Source organism: Oikopleura dioica, chromosome PAR (assembly GCF_907165135.1).
Source record: "Oikopleura dioica chromosome PAR, OKI2018_I68_1.0, whole genome shotgun sequence".
NCBI classification, from domain to species: domain Eukaryota; kingdom Metazoa; phylum Chordata; class Appendicularia; order Copelata; family Oikopleuridae; genus Oikopleura; species Oikopleura dioica.
The window spans coordinates 8,692,483-8,709,346 of record NC_137293.1 but is presented as its reverse complement, the minus strand read 5'-3'; the positions used below and the strand labels follow the sequence as shown (position 1 = coordinate 8,709,346).

General features: G+C 45.4%; 6 protein-coding genes across 11 annotated transcripts; 1 reads left to right on the top strand and 5 right to left on the bottom strand.

Moving 5' to 3' along the window:
* The first annotated feature begins 375 nt into the window (after positions 1-375).
* On the top strand, positions 376-3,848 carry LOC145702218 (APOBEC1 complementation factor-like). Of its 4 annotated transcripts, none has more exons than XR_014134298.1 (13): positions 376-532; positions 649-774; positions 1,171-1,339; positions 1,385-1,488; positions 1,749-1,886; positions 2,032-2,221; positions 2,264-2,444; positions 2,499-2,747; positions 2,802-2,872; positions 2,919-3,193; positions 3,240-3,302; positions 3,344-3,437; positions 3,730-3,848. XR_014134298.1 is itself a non-coding variant. In XM_081779431.1 (13 exons), exons 1-13 carry the CDS (start codon positions 529-531, stop codon positions 3,792-3,794), a joined length of 1,653 nt encoding a protein of 550 aa, XP_081635557.1. In that variant the 5' UTR covers positions 376-528; the 3' UTR covers positions 3,795-3,848. The 4 variants fall into 4 exon arrangements, 2 of the variants coding, with proteins under 2 accessions (XP_081635557.1, XP_081635558.1); XM_081779431.1 differs by having other exon boundaries at positions 2,995-3,193; XM_081779432.1 differs by lacking the exon at positions 3,730-3,848 and adding an exon at positions 3,503-3,574 and having other exon boundaries at positions 2,995-3,193.
* A 120-nt stretch (positions 3,849-3,968) lies between these two features.
* On the bottom strand, positions 3,969-4,845 carry LOC145702500 (WD repeat-containing protein 19-like). Its single transcript, XM_081779732.1, has 3 exons — positions 4,496-4,845; positions 4,318-4,450; positions 3,969-4,274 (listed from the first exon to the last, which is right to left on the bottom strand). Exons 1-3 carry the CDS (start codon positions 4,771-4,773, stop codon positions 4,044-4,046), a joined length of 642 nt encoding a protein of 213 aa, XP_081635858.1. The 5' UTR covers positions 4,774-4,845; the 3' UTR covers positions 3,969-4,043.
* Positions 4,846-4,911: 66 nt separating this feature from the next.
* On the bottom strand, positions 4,912-10,681 carry LOC145702501 (WD repeat-containing protein 19-like). The gene is made up of 4 exons (XM_081779734.1): positions 10,547-10,681; positions 9,986-10,502; positions 9,811-9,945; positions 4,912-5,038 (listed from the first exon to the last, which is right to left on the bottom strand). Exons 1-3 carry the CDS (start codon positions 10,626-10,628, stop codon positions 9,927-9,929), a joined length of 618 nt encoding a protein of 205 aa, XP_081635860.1. The 5' UTR covers positions 10,629-10,681; the 3' UTR covers positions 4,912-5,038; positions 9,811-9,926.
* Positions 10,682-11,559: 878 nt separating this feature from the next.
* LOC145701659 (WD repeat-containing protein 19-like) lies at positions 11,560-13,050 on the bottom strand. Its single transcript, XM_081778873.1, has one exon. It carries the CDS (start codon positions 13,048-13,050, stop codon positions 11,560-11,562), a length of 1,491 nt encoding a protein of 496 aa, XP_081634999.1.
* Positions 13,051-13,101: 51 nt separating this feature from the next.
* Positions 13,102-13,774, bottom strand: LOC145706203 (uncharacterized). Its single transcript, XM_081783734.1, has 3 exons — positions 13,584-13,774; positions 13,464-13,540; positions 13,102-13,417 (listed from the first exon to the last, which is right to left on the bottom strand). The coding sequence occupies exons 1-3, from the start codon at positions 13,742-13,744 to the stop codon at positions 13,125-13,127; spliced, it is 531 nt and encodes a 176-aa protein (XP_081639860.1). The 5' UTR covers positions 13,745-13,774; the 3' UTR covers positions 13,102-13,124.
* A 55-nt stretch (positions 13,775-13,829) lies between these two features.
* LOC145706199 (deoxycytidine kinase 1-like) lies at positions 13,830-16,640 on the bottom strand. 3 transcript variants are annotated; one of them, XM_081783729.1, is made up of 7 exons: positions 16,534-16,640; positions 16,068-16,177; positions 15,893-15,907; positions 14,908-15,080; positions 14,594-14,854; positions 14,383-14,479; positions 13,830-14,312 (listed from the first exon to the last, which is right to left on the bottom strand). In XM_081783729.1, the coding sequence occupies exons 1-7, from the start codon at positions 16,595-16,597 to the stop codon at positions 14,103-14,105; spliced, it is 930 nt and encodes a 309-aa protein (XP_081639855.1). In that variant the 5' UTR covers positions 16,598-16,640; the 3' UTR covers positions 13,830-14,102. The 3 variants fall into 3 exon arrangements, with proteins under 3 accessions (XP_081639855.1, XP_081639857.1, XP_081639856.1); XM_081783731.1 differs by lacking the exons at positions 14,908-15,080; positions 15,893-15,907 and adding an exon at positions 15,242-15,408; XM_081783730.1 differs by lacking the exon at positions 15,893-15,907.
* Between the last annotated feature and the right edge of the window lie 224 nt (positions 16,641-16,864).

Below are 16,864 nucleotides of genomic sequence, written 5' to 3'. Positions count from 1 at the left end.
ACTATTCTTGAAGAGACCTGACTTGCTTTATTTTGAATAAAAATGACAACTGCATCATTTTGAAATTTTGGCATGGGAAGAGAATTGCACTTTCTCCAGGTGAACTTTTGCTTGATAGAGAATTGGCAACGTTGATTCGTATTTGACGGTCAAACACGGTTGTCTTCGCGTGTGTGCCCGAAGCCGCGCGCATCTGATGTTGTTTATCTGTGTGTCCGTTGCAAATGTTGCTCTCGGTTGTAAATTTGTGTTATTTGCTTTTCGGTCTGTAGTTACTGATTGACTTGCAGCGGCGATGGAGGCAAGAGCTACGCGGGTCGTGCTTACGCCGCAAGCGGGTGCAAATGTTGCCGCGGGCGAGTGGGTGAGATTCCTCAACGAATGCAAAATCCCATATCGTTCGTTTCGTTTTTTTGTTAACTTCCACAGAAATTGGTGGTTCGCTGCGGTGATTCGGCTGATTTAACTTTTTTTTCGCTAATTTTTCGATTTGATTTTCGATTTTTTTTGATTTTTCTTCAATCGGTGATGAATACGGGATGATGAATCACACATATCTTTTATATAAAAATCGTAAACCAAGGAGTTAAAAACCAGGCGCTTAAATAACACAGAGATATGAAAAGAGATCGATCATCCCTTGGAAGACTGACGTAAAGAACGCAGAAATTGCCTCTACTGCTTCCATGAGCCTGAACTCTGCTGGCTCAGATGATGGCTCGGAACCAGCAGTGCAACATCCAATGAACCCAAGGGTTGAGGCTAAAATTAAAGGTAAAGAAATGACTCAAACGTTCGAAATTGCGCGAATGTGAGACTTAATTTTTGCCACCCGAAATGCAAATTTAAACAGTGACTGTCCAACAACGTGGTTTTCATGCCAATTCAAAATTGCAAATAAAAATGATGATGACTAAAGAATCCGTAATTCATCATCTTGTGATCTGACATTTGGACATTTGCCGTAGCTGTACTTTTATAAGTGCATTTGATATCATGTAAATATCCTTGTCGCAAGAGGGTAAAGGGTACTGTTTGCAATGGAACTAAATCAAGAACTTCAAATATTAGCCGAGCAATTTTGGCATGCCCACTTTGGTCAGCGCTTTTTCGGGACTCTTCCTTGATTTCAAGATGATGATACTTCAAATTTACTAAAACCGAATTTAGCGCTATGCCTCAGAACTGGATTGGTGATGAAGCAGGAGAACGGCCAGCGGAAGTACACAAATCCTGCGCTTACTGGAAAGCCGGAGAAGGGGACCGAAATCTTTATCGGAAAACTGCCACGAGACTTGTTCGAAGATGAGTTGTATCCAGTACTCGAAAGCTACGGCCCGTAAGATTCATGGAAATTATGCTCATTTTCATCTGATGTCTCTAGCGTTTTCGAGTTACGAATGATGCTGGACTTCAACGGAAACAACCGTGGATTCTGCTTCGTCACCTATCAAACAAGAAATGAGTCTCAAGCTGCTCTCAAAGGAACTGTATTCTCTAGAATATCATCGGAAAACTCACCTCCAGATCTTTAAACGAGTCTAATTATGCTCGAAGTTATGTACACCAGCAGCCTTATCTGTAGCTGTGAATGTGATTTTTTGAATCTCCCACGCTGCGTGAATGTGTCAGATCTCTAATTTTGTTATTACACCCTGTTTTTTTCGCGGAAATGCGGAACGAAACAGTCGAGAGAATGGATTTATTCTCAGTAAAATTCGAAATGGTCGAGAATCCAGAGGAAGGAATCAATAATTTTGAAATCAGAAAGGGAAGACTACTCGGCGCTTGCCAATCGGTGGACAACTGTAGACTCTTTGTCGGTGGAATTCCAAAGACAAAGAAGAGGGATGAGATTATGGAGGAAATGAAGAAAGTCACAGAGGGTAAGAATCGAGAGTATTATTTTCACAACTGCTTATCTCAGTTTCTGAAACAGAGTTATTTGCTCTGCTTTCACGAATATTTATCTAGGATAAATTTTTCCATTCGAAGCTTCCAGACCCTTTCCCTTTTTTAATATTTCTGTAGGAGTCGTTGATGTCATCGTTTATCCTTCTGCTGCGGACAAAAGCAAGAACCGAGGATTCTCTTTTGTCGAGTACAAGGATCACAAAGCTGCCGCCATGGCTAGAAGAAAACTCATGCCCGGGCGAATCCAGCTCTGGGGACATCAGATCGCTGTTGACTGGGCTGAGCCAGAAATTGAAGTCGATGAAAGGTAAAAATGGTCGCTCTTGAATACTTCTTCAATGATATTTAGCGTGATGGAAACGGTAAAAATTCTCTACGTCAGAAATCTGATGCTCCACACGAGTGAGGATACACTTGAGGCGGCGTTTGCCAAGGTCACCGGAAAGGGAACGATTGAACGTGTCAAGAAGATCAGAGATTATGCATTCGTACATTTCAACACGCGTGAGAATGCTCTCAAAGCGATGAAGGTACAATTAATCATCATTATCAAATAGCTGAGTCTTCATTACATTTCTTCCTAGGAGCTCAACAACGGCATGATCGACGGCGCTCTCGTCGAAGTCGTCCTTGCTAAGCCTGTTGATCGAGATAGCTACGTTCGTCACTCCCGAGCTTCGGAAAGAAAGGTCATCCAAACTCCTCAGATGCCTATGCTTTTGGCTTACGGAGATGCAACTGCTCAATCCTTGGCTGCTGCTCAAGCTCAGAATGTCTACGCAGGCGCTCCACTGTACTATCAGATGTACCAGCCAGCGCTCGTGCCAGAAGGGGTAAGCTAAAAGCTGCTAATTTCCGTGCTTTTAATCGTGATTTCTCATTTTCAGCGCCAATCAGCGTTGCGCAAACCGCGAGGGGCAGGAGGCACCCGCCCACTGGGTGGCCGGACCTATATAGGGTAAGGAATGAAACACAGCACGTGATTGGCTAAAAATGACATCTAGTCAGCCCATGCGTGCTTCGGAGAGTTCTGATTGGCTCTCATCATCATCTGGTGCTCCTGGTCCAATGAGCGTTCAGGAAATACGGGAGAAGCCCCGCGACACCACTCATCCCTACGCCTACGCCAATCTCGAGCGGCACGCTCAACCGGTCGACCAAAACGCCCACACTGCTCCCAATCCAGCGGCAGCGCAAACTCACCTCCTTTCAACTCTTGGAGGAAATTTGCAAGCTGAATCAATTGGGGTCCCCAGTTTACCAATTACATTCATGCCAGGTAAACCATCTCCAATCTAAGTGAACAATAACCGATTCCTTCATAGGTTGGGGTCAAAGTCATGTACTTATGCCACATAACCCTAGCGAATGGGTCTACCCTCAACCAGGTAAATCTCAATTAATCTACTGAATTCTAACATGATTACAGATGGTAACACGCAGTGGATGCCGATGGTCTTCAACCCCTGAAGAAGCGCAGTCGCTCGCTGCCGAAGGAATCCTGGCCCTCTTGGGTATCCAAGGTAAGAGAGTCGATTTAAGTTCTTAAAAATTACTCAAATGCACAAATTCAAAAATTAACTCATAGTCGCCCATGATTACGAGTAGTCAGCCCGATCGACTATTGTCTGTAATTCACTGTTAATAAACTAACATCCACCCGCTACTCTCTGATTCTATAATAACTCGCAAAAGATTCAAAAGGAAGCTTAGATTCAAAATTCGCATTATCTATTTCGCTCGATCAAAATGCCCAAATTCTTCGATTCAATGATTCCTATTCTCGATTTTTTAAATTGAATTTTGAACCCGTAGTTGCTGAAGATGCACAGGATAATGCGCAGTCATATCTTCCACAAGTGGAGAACGAAGTGCAGTAGATTATTGCTCTCGTAAATAACCATCAGTCGAAAGAATAAACTCATGAAAAGGATATTTACTGCTGTAGTTGAAAATCTATTTGAAATCATGGATGAGTACCCTGCAGGAGCAAAACGAACAAAAACTTTGAATTATTGGAATAATTTTTTATCCAATAGTCTAATGCATAAAACATAAACATTTTATTGAGTATAAAAATAGAAAATTTCAATGGGTAGAAAAGTAAATCAAGAGAATTGTCACGAGTGTCACGCAAGTTGCTTCAGATAGGTTGCGGCATTTTCGATAATAACAAGATCTTCGTTGTTGAGCGAAGCCGAGCACATCGGGCAATGTCCGTCAGAATTGACTAGCTCGGCGAGGGGTTCAATCAAAGCGGGCGACTCGCAGGTTGGGCATTTGGTGAGGTCCTCCACAGTCACATGGCGGCCGGTGGCTATGCAAAAAGGGGAGACTTCACGGCAGAAGGGGCATGTTAGCTGAAAATGATTAATAAACGGCGAAAAACTAGCTTTAATTTACCTCATACGAATCGAACTTTTTCGAACAGAACGGGCAAGGAGTTGCTTCAGCAGGTGGATCTTCTTCATTGGCTCCTCGACGATCTCGCACGAGTTTCTCAATAGGCCGTCGATACTTCTGATCCACGGCTTCTCTGAATGATTTTTAACAATTCATCGAGGCTTGTGCGCATTCTTACCGATATTCTGGCCTCATGAGTAGCGCCGCGTACTCAAAAGCGGACCGTTGAAGTCCAACTTTATTACATTCGATGACCGTTTTTGTGAGCAGTTGAACAATGTGCTTGGGAAATTTCGAAATGCTCTTAGCCACGCGAGTTAACAATCTCGCAGCAGTCATGTGATCATTTCTAACGGAGAGTGTCGGGCGAATCAGCAAGTATGAGTGAAGAAGTAAAAGCGATGAAGACATTTCTGCGGGGAGGCGGATTCCTCGAATGCGCAAGTCTTTGTACATTTGAAACAGGAATTCACGACCTTGAAATACTCGATTGAAATCATGGAAGATAATTGATATTTTACCTTTTTATAATCGCCTTTCAACTGATGATCGCGGGCAATGATGATAGCCGTAGAGGCCGCCTCTTGGTACTGATCGAGTGATACATAGAATTGGAACAGAAACTTCGCATTTTTGACTAAAATAATATAAGGATTGCATTTTAAAGAGAATTAAACCTGTCCGTCATCATGTTGGCCAAGCAAAAGTCCAAAAGAGTGCGGCTGAGCTAGGGTTCCGCACGATTGGACCAAAATTTTTCATTTTAATAAAATTTGGAGATTCCACCAAAATAATGCCTAGAAATTCATTCCTGGCCTCTGTTTTTCCAGAAAATCCCCCTTCAGCCCTTTTAAGGGCTTCAAAGTATATTTTGCCAAGGAGGCCTGCTGCGCGCTGATTGGCTGGCGCTCTTCGCGGGAATATGAATCGAGTACTGCACTGCACCGTCACCCTGGAGTTGGCTGAGTGGTGAGCGCTTCTCTTCGCGCAGACGAGATGGCGAGCTCGAATCCAACCCGTGTCTCATTTTTTCAAAAGCTTTCTAGCTTGGAAAACACGGATGGCCATTTCAGCCCCGTTCCTTGATTTTTAATTTAAGGGGCTTGACGGCCCTTCGGGCCGTTTCAGCCCCGTTCCTTGATTTTTAATTTAAGGGGCTTGACGGCCCTTCGGGCCGTTTCAGCCCCGTTCCTTGATTTTTAATTTAAGGGGCTTGACGGCCCTTCGGGCCGTTTCAGCCCCGTTCCTTGATTTTTAATTTAAGGGCTTGACGGCCCTTCGGGCCGTTTCAGCCCCGTTCCTTGATTTTTAATTTAAGGGGCTTGACGGCCCTTCGGGCCGTTTCAGCCCCGTTCCTTGATTTTTAATTTAAGGGGCTTGACGGCCCTTCGGGCCGTTTCAGCCCCGTTCCTTGATTTTTAATTTAAGGGGCTTGACGGCCCTTCGGGCCGTTTCAGCCCCGTTCCTTGATTTTTAATTTAAGGGGCTTGACGGCCCTTCGGGCCGTTTCAGCCCCGTTCCTTGATTTTTAATTTAAGGGGCTTGACGGCCCTTCGGGCCGTTTCAGCCCCGTTCCTTGATTTTTAATTTAAGGGGCTTGACGGCCCTTCGGGCCGTTTCAGCCCCGTTCCTTGATTTTTAATTTAAGGGGCTTGACGGCCCTTCGGGCCGTTTCAGCCCCGTTCCTTGATTTTTAATTTAAGGGGCTTGACGGCCCTTCGGGCCGTTTCAGCCCCGTTCCTTGATTTTTAATTTAAGGGGCTTGACGGCCCTTCGGGCCGTTTCAGCCCCGTTCCTTGATTTTTAATTTAAGGGGCTTGACGGCCCTTCGGGCCGTTTCAGCCCCGTTCCTTGATTTTTAATTTAAGGGCTTGACGGCCCTTCGGGCCGTTTCAGCCCCGTTCCTTGATTTTAATTTAAGGGGCTTGACGGCCCTTCGGGCCGTTTCAGCCCCGTTCCTTGATTTTTTAATTTAAGGGGCTTGACGGCCCTTCGGGCCGTTTCAGCCCCGTTCCTTGATTTTTAATTTAAGGGGCTTGACGGCCCTTCGGGCCGTTTCAGCCCCGTTCCTTGATTTTTAATTTAAGGGGCTTGACGGCCCTTCGGGCCGTTTCAGCCCCGTTCCTTGATTTTTTAATTTAGGGGCTTGACGGCCCTTCGGGCCGTTTCAGCCCCGTTCCTTGATTTTTAATTTAAGGGGCTTGACGGCCCTTCGGGCCGTTTCAGCCCCGTTCCTTGATTTTTAATTTAAGGGCTTGACGGCCCTTCGGGCCGTTTCAGCCCCGTTCCTTGATTTTTTAATTTAAGGGCTTGACGGCCCTTCGGGCCGTTTCAGCCCCGTTCCTTGATTTTTAATTTAAGGGGCTTGACGGCCCTTCGGGCCGTTTCAGCCCCGTTCCTTGATTTTTAATTTAAGGGGCTTGACGGCCCTTCGGGCCGTTTCAGCCCCGTTCCTTGATTTTTAATTTAAGGGGCTTGACGGCCCTTCGGGCCGTTTCAGCCCCGTTCCTTGATTTTTAATTTAAGGGGCTTGACGGCCCTTCGGGCCGTTTCAGCCCCGTTCCTTGATTTTTTAATTTAAGGGGCTTGACGGCCCTTCGGGCCGTTTCAGCCCCGTTCCTTGATTTTTAATTTAAGGGCTTGACGGCCCTTCGGGCCGTTTCAGCCCCGTTCCTTGATTTTTAATTTAAGGGGCTTGACGGCCCTTCGGGCCGTTTCAGCCCCGTTCCTTGATTTTTAATTTAAGGGGCTTGACGGCCCTTCGGGCCGTTTCAGCCCCGTTCCTTGATTTTTAATTTAAGGGGCTTGACGGCCCTTCGGGCCGTTTCAGCCCCGTTCCTTGATTTTTAATTTAAGGGGCTTGACGGCCCTTCGGGCCGTTTCAGCCCCGTTCCTTGATTTTTAATTTAAGGGCTTGACGGCCCTTCGGGCCGTTTCAGCCCCGTTCCTTGATTTTTAATTTAAGGGCTTGACGGCCCTTCGGGCCGTTTCAGCCCCGTTCCTTGATTTTTAATTTAAGGGGCTTGACGGCCCTTCGGGCCGTTTCAGCCCCGTTCCTTGATTTTTAATTTAAGGGGCTTGACGGCCCTTCGGGCCGTTTCAGCCCCGTTCCTTGATTTTTAATTTAAGGGCTTGACGGCCCTTCGGGCCGTTTCAGCCCCGTTCCTTGATTTTTAATTTAAGGGCTTGACGGCCCTTCGGGCCGTTTCAGCCCCGTTCCTTGATTTTTAATTTAAGGGCTTGACGGCCCTTCGGGCCGTTTCAGCCCCGTTCCTTGATTTTTAATTTAAGGGGCTTGACGGCCCTTCGGGCCGTTTCAGCCCCGTTCCTTGATTTTTAATTTAAGGGGCTTGACGGCCCTTCGGGCCGTTTCAGCCCCGTTCCTTGATTTTTAATTTAAGGGGCTTGACGGCCCTTCGGGCCGTTTCAGCCCCGTTCCTTGATTTTTAATTTAAGGGCTTGACGGCCCTTCGGGCCGTTTCAGCCCCGTTCCTTGATTTTTAATTTAAGGGGCTTGACGGCCCTTCGGGCCGTTTCAGCCCCGTTCCTTGATTTTTAATTTAAGGGCTTGACGGCCCTTCGGGCCGTTTCAGCCCCGTTCCTTGATTTTTAATTTAAGGGGCTTGACGGCCCTTCGGGCCGTTTCAGCCCCGTTCCTTGATTTTTAATTTAAGGGGCTTGACGGCCCTTCGGGCCGTTTCAGCCCCGTTCCTTGATTTTTAATTTAAGGGGCTTGACGGCCCTTCGGGCCGTTTCAGCCCCGTTCCTTGATTTTTAATTTAAGGGCTTGACGGCCCTTCGGGCCGTTTCAGCCCCGTTCCTTGATTTTTAATTTAAGGGGCTTGACGGCCCTTCGGGCCGTTTCAGCCCCGTTCCTTGATTTTTAATTTAAGGGCTTGACGGCCCTTCGGGCCGTTTCAGCCCCGTTCCTTGATTTTTAATTTAAGGGCTTGACGGCCCTTCGGGCCGTTTCAGCCCCGTTCCTTGATTTTTAATTTAAGGGCTTGACGGCCCTTCGGGCCGTTTCAGCCCCGTTCCTTGATTTTTAATTTAAGGGGCTTGACGGCCCTTCGGGCCGTTTCAGCCCCGTTCCTTGATTTTTAATTTAAGGGGCTTGACGGCCCTTCGGGCCGTTTCAGCCCCGTTCCTTGATTTTTAATTTAAGGGGCTTGACGGCCCTTCGGGCCGTTTCAGCCCCGTTCCTTGATTTTTAATTTAAGGGGCTTGACGGCCCTTCGGGCCGTTTCAGCCCCGTTCCTTGATTTTTAATTTAAGGGCTTGACGGCCCTTCGGGCCGTTTCAGCCCCGTTCCTTGATTTTTAATTTAAGGGGCTTGACGGCCCTTCGGGCCGTTTCAGCCCCGTTCCTTGATTTTTAATTTAAGGGCTTGACGGCCCTTCGGGCCGTTTCAGCCCCGTTCCTTGATTTTTAATTTAAGGGGCTTGACGGCCCTTCGGGCCGTTTCAGCCCCGTTCCTTGATTTTTAATTTAAGGGGCTTGACGGCCCTTCGGGCCGTTTCAGCCCCGTTCCTTGATTTTTAATTTAAGGGGCTTGACGGCCCTTCGGGCCGTTTCAGCCCCGTTCCTTGATTTTAATTTAAGGGGCTTGACGGCCCTTCGGGCCGTTTCAGCCCCGTTCCTTGATTTTTTAATTTAAGGGGCTTGACGGCCCTTCGGGCCGTTTCAGCCCCGTTCCTTGATTTTTTAATTTAAGGGGCTTGACGGCCCTTCGGGCCGTTTCAGCCCCGTTCCTTGATTTTTAATTTAAGGGGCTTGACGGCCCTTCGGGCCGTTTCAGCCCCGTTCCTTGATTTTTATTTAAGGGGCTTGACGGCCCTTCGGGCCGTTTCAGCCCCGTTCCTTGATTTTTAATTTAAGGGGCTTGACGGCCCTTCGGGCCGTTTCAGCCCCGTTCCTTGATTTTTTATTTAAGGGGCTTGAGATCGGCGTTGGACTCTGAGGTGATCAATCTCAGTTATGTCCCCAACCCCGCCCTCACCCATTGTTGTAAAAAGTCAAATTATCCAAGATTTTTACTTTGTTATGGTTTCTATTTAAAATTTTATCGAGAAAGGGCTTTTTCACCAACAAGGACAAAATCGCGGAAGCTTAGAATAATCTTCCTTCAAATCGACTCTTGAGAATGTCTTCCTCATCAGCCAATCAGAGCGCGCCTCCTCAATTTTCACATAATGATAAATAATGGATAATTTTCAAATGGACAGCACATAAAAACCTTGAATTTTTAAATTTGTTTTTGCAGATTTGTGATTTTTAGGGTTGATTCTATCTACAGTGTTAAAGAAAAGTTTGTGCTGCCACTAGAAGTATGAAAAACCGAGAGAAATCGGCGACTCCGATGGTGAATCGGAATATTATTGTCATCATTTTTTCGCCGTATTCGAAAACCCATAGTTTATAAAAAGTCTATTTTTGATATAATAAGGATTCGGATTTTGAAAAATAAGGTCCTCCAATCGTGCGGAACCCTAGGCTGAGCTTCTCATCTTTCGCTTCTCCAACTGTTTCAATCGCCAGCGAGATATTTTCATCATCAGCGGATTTTACTCGGAGGAAGTGATTCAATGCTCTGTCGTATTCGCCTGCTTTCAGGAAGAACTTGCCAGACTAAACAGGATTGATTAAGATTGTTTTTAGCTAAAAATACCTGTAGGAAATTGCCATCGTTTTCAAAGTGAATCGCGATCGATTTGAAATCATCAATGCCCCCTCTATTTCCGATAATTTCAGCGTACGTCTCCATTTGCGAGTGCTGCTGGGCCAGTTGGAAAGCTTCTGTGTTACAGTCAGAAAGAACGAGAAACTCAATGGCGCTGCCGTAATCGCCTTTTTGATGTAGTATCGAGCTATTCTATCGGCTCCCTCAAGCGAGCCAGTTTCCTTCACAATTTCTTCAGCTTCAAGAGTCCTGCCCGAAGAAAGCAGCAATCGGATTCGAGCGTCTTCGTCTCCAGCTCGGCCATACGCAGTCAACGCTTCATCGATCTTGCCTTCGGCCTCTCGAGTTTTTGCAAAAGCCATGTGGATCTTGACAGCGTCAACTTTATCAATAATTTCAGCGACTCGATTCGATTCCTTGCCCTTTAGAAATGATGCGGCAGCTTTTTCCCAGAACTCTCCTTTTACATAGAGCATGCCAGCTTGAGTGTACTGTTTCATTTTGTCTTGATAAAATATTGTTAAAATTTGAAATATATTTCAAATATACCTAGGATATCAGCGCATTCTCGCTTCAAGACCTTTGAGCTAGAATTGTTCGCCAGTTGAAGACCTCTCCTCAAATCGCCCATTCTCAACGAGCATCGAGCGATTCCAGAGCTCGCCAGGAATAACTGCTCCTTCGAAAGCGTCTTCGCTCCGTCTTGAATTGCTCGTTCGTAATTACCAAGAGCGCCTGAGTAATTTCCTTCAAATTCTTGCTGCGCAGCGTATTCACGAGCAATTTCTGGTATTCTCTCTGGAGCGAGTCGATTTGCCAAGGAGAGCGATTCTTCCCAATGTTGGAGATCTCTTCGAAGTTCTAGCGCAGCAATAGGCTCGCTAGATTGCAAGAAAGCTTTCTGCGCGACGTCAAAGTTCCTCAACAAAACTGAGCAGGCCCCGCGTAGGTAGAAAATATCTTCTTCGTTTTTAATTCCATCAGATTCAAAACCATTCCCGCATGTTGGACCTTTTGATAGAATCGCATCGCTGCCTCTATTTCGATACACCTAACTGCACCTTCTGCGGCTTTATTCCACGCCTTTGGATCGTCAAGTTCGGCGCATATTTCTTGAGCAGAAGGCCAGTTACGCAGTCGAATGGCATTTTCTAAGTCGCTCATCTCAGCTGGCCCGGATCCTTTATGAGAAGGAAGGGTGATTCGGTTAAGTTTTCCGGAGCTTGTCTGAAGAAACAAAAGCCCGGAAGATAGTAATAGCGGCGATTGCCCTTTTGGTTTGCGTCCGATCGCTACTTGTTCGACTTTTTGTCCCTCGACGTGAAGATCGTGCACGGAAAACACCACCAGCTGGTTTTGATTATCCCAGACTGTAAAGACATGCGTCTCCACAGCGTCCCAAAGGCAGCCATTTACCCGTCCAGGGAGCTCGCCAACTTCCATGAGAGTATCATCTCCAGCTGTGTAGACATAACCCTTGTTGACATCGTCAATGAGAAGGGTTCTAGCACCGGAAGTATCGCAATACATCGCGGTGATCGTCTTTTTGACATCCAAGCAGTTTACTTCTGTCCATTCATCGAGGAGAAAAATCTCAATTTGCCGCCACTTGTCGCATAGATGAGCATTTCTCCACGAATTTCAGCTGCGATGATGTTACCGTCTTGAGACTTTCCATCGGGGAAGATCTTCACGGATTTTTCAGGCGTCATTCCATCATCGACAATCAAATGCAACTGAAGGCGACCATCACTGAGCAATCCAACAGCGTAATCATTTCCAACCGAAACGCGTTTTACAGAGCCAACGTATTCTTTCTCCGTCAAGCTTCCATCATCCAGTTGATGGAATTTCGCCTTGTTGTTGAATCCGTAGCAAAGATCTGCAGGGCCAAGACCGACAAAGCTGGGCTCCATGCCAAGCTTGATCTTTTTCGATTCCGTGTTTGGTTCAAAAAGCGTCATTTCCGACAATGAGCTGAGATAGGCGAGTTTATTCCCATTACTTTGTCCCATAACAGTCAATTCCGTCAGAAAAACGTAGATCGTTCCGGAATTACTGAGTGCGGCAATGAGCGCGCCATTGTCCGACCATTGGATGGCCCTAAAGCCGCCGGCAGTTTCGTCAGGAATCGGAATGATCGAATCCGTCACTTTCATATTGGCAACTGAGTGGACTCGAATTGAATCTTCTCCAGCTGTTGCAAGCTTGATCCCATCATTCGTGAGCTTCATAGAGCTGCAGAATTCAGAGTGATCTTGAATGTTGAAGATTTCTGTTCCGATTTCAGCAATATGAGTAGAAACGCCGATAAGTCTTCCTGTATCAAAGGCGATCGCTAGATATCCGTCGCCATACCAACTGTAGGAAATGATCTTCCCATAGCTCGCTTGGAAAGAAAGCTCGGATTGCTCCTCCCCTTCGTATCGCCACAGGAAGATGGAGCGTTTTTCTTGAAGGACTGAAATCGTGTCTGGAGCATGCGATCGCTGGTCGCTCTTCATTGAGCCAAATTGAAGATCTTGTGGTTCCGCTCGAAGTCGTTGTGAAACAATAAGGTCTCCTTTTGAGTCATTAACTGAAATCATCCCGTCAATTGATGCCAAAGCCAGTCGGTTATCTTTTGACCAGACAGCGTGCGAGATCTTTTTCCCGTGTTTTCCCAAGACAGGTACTTTTTTATCGGTCTTGAAATCGACTAGAATCAACGATCCTTTACTCGTCCCGATAGCCAGCGAATTTGTATTCATGCTCCAAGCCTGGCAAACGAGCTGATCTTTCAAATCAAACTCAATCACCCTCGATTGCTTGTTTGACATCATCAGGACGGTGAGACTCTGCGACTTGCTCGGAATGATGGAGAGAATCTGCCCGTCAGAATCCCACGCGATAAGAGCTTGCTTTGCCGCATTCTCGGCGACTAATTGCCCCGACCGGTCCCAGAGTTTGACGCTGTCTTTTGACGCAAGAGCCAGGACGCTTCCTCCGCGGGATTGCCACGCAGCAGCGTGAGGACTCAGTCCTCGCAGATCGAACAGAAGTTTCCCAGACATTCTTAAAACATAAATTTAATGATTTCGAAAAAGTTTTCAATATTATTTCAATATACAGAAATTTGTGATAAATTCTAGTCAAGTTTTGGGTTAGATAGATGCGTCAAAATATCTGGAATCCCAGTTGCCGATTTGTCGACCCCGCTCCCTTTCGGAAGACAGGAACTGATGCAGGAAACAAACGATTTGGCACAGAAGTAAAACATGAAAGTAGAAACATCTCCGTATCGTATGAAACTGAAGCCAGTAAAGGAAAGCGCCTTGGCAAACGCGACTGGGAGCAATTCTGCGTCGAGGGTGACAATCGGGCTTGTTCGGAAAAGAAGGAAGAGGAGGACTTTGCTCAACTTTGAAATCGTTGAAATCGCTAGAAAAACAATGATTAGCTCTAGAAATTGATTCTTTGTCCGCACTTTTAGAAATTGAAGCAGAAAAAGACGCTTCACTTTGAGCATTTTGCTTCACCAATTCCTGTCGTTTTCGTGTGAGCCTGAAAAGACCTTAAAAATTGCCCAGAAGAGTTCAAATTAGACCTGGCCCATTTGACGAAGTCTTCGGTTTCAGACAATCCCTTGAGTTCTTGATCAATTTGAAGGATTTCCTTATGCGCCTGGGATGGCGACTTGAATTGTTTGAAAATGAAAGTCAGAAGAATATCTATCGTTGTAACGAAAATCACCGCCAATGCCAACATTTTGTCTGAATGAAATGATCCCTGTAAAATATGCATTCTAGAGTCGTATGCTGTAGGCATGTTTGCAAGAAAATGATCAGTTGCTTTTCGTCGCATTTAGCGAATGAATTTATTTCTAAGGAAAAGGCAGTTTGTAACTATACAGAAGCTTCTCCGCAACGGAGTTCGTTTTCTCCGCGCATCTGTTCACAAAAACATTTGTTTTGAGCTTTAGCTCTGCAACAGTTGTAGATACAGTAACAGTTATCGTAACTAGAAGCTCGATTTCGATGAACACGAAGCCCGTAGTTAAACAGGATAAATGCAAATTAGTTCAAAGAGTTGTTTAAAAGTTTGAAATTGGAAAGAAAATGGGGAACTATTCAGTTTTGATTTCAGTCGTAACTTGCGCCACTGGAGCGATTTCTTCCTCGCTGCTTGTTTTGGAAAATGGAAGCGGGCTGAGCGACTGCGCGTCCGAAAGAGGAGAGTCTGAACGGGAGTACGAGTCCACTCCGGAATCGGTTTCCTGGAGAGAGTTGAGCTTCTCCTGACGTTTTTCTTGCACCTGGCGGACGAAATCACGAACCTGGAAGTATTTTTGAATTATCAGACTTCTTCATTTTCGATATTCGCACTGATAGGGGTTAATGACGAACCTGATTGAGCATTTTAGTCTTGATTGCTTCGTCGTCATGAAATTCCATATTGCAGTCTATTTCCAACACTGGAATATCGTGCATAATCTCTTCGTTACTAAAAATATAGGATAAATATGCTGTTTTTCCAAAAACTTCTTCAGAAAAATCATTAGGGAAAGACATTTTCAATCTTGTCTTGGGCCTCTGGTTGGCTTGGTTGAAAACTTACTGGAATTCGCGATTGTGAAGCCACTTTTCGTGTTTTTCGTGCAGCTGGGTGAGGTACTCCAAGGTTACGCCCTGTTCTTCTGGCCGACCTCGTTTTGCCATTCGCTTATCGCAAACTTTGGGATCACAACGAAGGTAGATGAATCCATCCAGCTGGAGATCGCCAAGGGATTCGAGGAGATAAGTCGACCAGTCTTTGTAAATGGCCCACTCGGTCTCCGTCATGAGTCCGGTTTCGAAGCAGTTTCGTGCAAAAATGTAGCTATGGAAGAAGTTGTCAAATGAGGGGAGGTTGAAAGGGGGTTGAAAACGTACAGATTTGAATACACGCTTCGCTCGTTTATCGAGCACGAGACCGAGGATGGCCGCTGACGGCGCATTTTCTCGGCGTGCATGCGCGTCACAAAGGTGAAGCTCTCCATAGTGTAGGCCCAACGCTTAGGGTCAGTGTAGAACTTGCCCAAAATCTCTTTTTTCGCGTTTTGCTCCTAAAAATGGACCGGTCAATTACTACAACAGCGACTTTCAGAAATTACAACAGCGAATTTTTATAAATGAATTTTTCAAAATGGAGATGGTTCTTAGGGATGCTCGGGCGTGTTTTCTGTACGATATTCAACCCCTGTTAGTACTAAATCTAACTACTTACCGGTCGGAATGGATCGAACGTTCAGACAAACGAGCGACGGTCCTTGGCCCAAAGGGCTCCCGCTGCAAGCGCATTCGCGAGAGCAACGCAAAACTCTGGAAAGTGTACGACCAACGCTTAGCGTCGTCGTAGAAGAGCTTCAGCAAGTTGCCGCCCGATGAGCTTCCCTTCAAAAAAGAAGGTGTCAATTCATTGAAACACGAAAAAAGGACACAAAAGGGGGAAATTTTAGGGGGTCGCGGATGCGGCGAGCCGGCCCGCGGGAACAGCTCAATTTCAGAAAAAAATCAGTCCGAGAACCAGCCCGAGCATCCAGGAGTCGAAATTCTGAGTTGAAAATGGGGATAAATGAAAATGATAAAAGCATGCAGGGTTTGAAAAGGACCGAAGTGCATGATTCCGGTTCTCTAAATGTCACAAATGATCCTCATTTGAAAATTTTCCATAAGGCTAACGTAAAACTCTTTAGCAGGAGGAGTTGAGAGCGAAATTCGGCGAGTAGGAGACGGAATTTAGATCATTTTTGACATTTTAGAGAGACGAAATCTTCGTCCGTTTAGGCTTCATGAAGAGAACAGTTTGGATTTGGGCTCTTTATGAAACCAAATTTATAAATGTAAATGTATATAAATGAGTAAAGAGTGACTTTACCTCCAGCTCAACAGGCTACAAAATTTAAATTTTAAGCGGGAGTGTTTTAACAGTTTACTCAACTAATTTTAGACAACGTCTTTTTTACTCATTAAACACTCATTTTTTCGTCGGTTTTTTTCCGCGGACGATTTATGATGTTTTCGGGAGCGAAATTTTACGAGTGGGAACTTACATTTTTGCCCTCGATCTGGGTCCAGGTGGAGACTGGTTCCGGTGTGATTTCCCAGTCTTCAGTTCCAGCCGCTTCTTCGAGGATCTTGATGAAGGTCGATTTTCCAGTGGCTGAAAGCGGTGAATTTATTCAACGAAAGAAGAAAAATAAATTAACCCGGATTTAAATTATCGATTACGTCAACGGCCAGAAGATTCCAGGCCGTTTTTCATTATATATTTCTACCTTCTATAGAATCTAAACCTTCTTTTGTCCATCATTTTGTCTATCAAATGACTGTATAAAAAGCTTCTCTATAAAGAAAAAATCCGGACAGCGAGTTCTGTTCAATAAAAAACTCGTCTGTGATTCGCCCAGGGCGAAGAAAAGTGCCCGCCCGCCGAGTTTAATTTTTTAGCTGACTGTAGATTTGTAGCCGGTCATTTCAAGAACAGTAAACTGTGGATTTCAAGTATTTGTGACTTACCAATGTTCCCTTCAATGCTGATTCTAACAGGGTTCTTTCGGGCTCGCTTGATAAGAGGTTCCATGCTCCGTAAAGTGCTTCTAAAAGGACAGTATTTAGATTTACAGTTAGATTTTCAGCTGACAAAATGCAAGTTCAATGCTTTTAATAAATTAACTCAAAAGGAAAAAATCCGAACTTGAGTTTATACAGTAAATATTGATCATTCTCTCTTATTTGCCTAGGTACAGTAACTCGGATATTGTATCAATATCTCTGGCTCAAAATTTTGAAGATCAGACTGTTGGGCTCTCTAGGATCCAAATTTGAATTCTGAGATAAGAATTGTTCG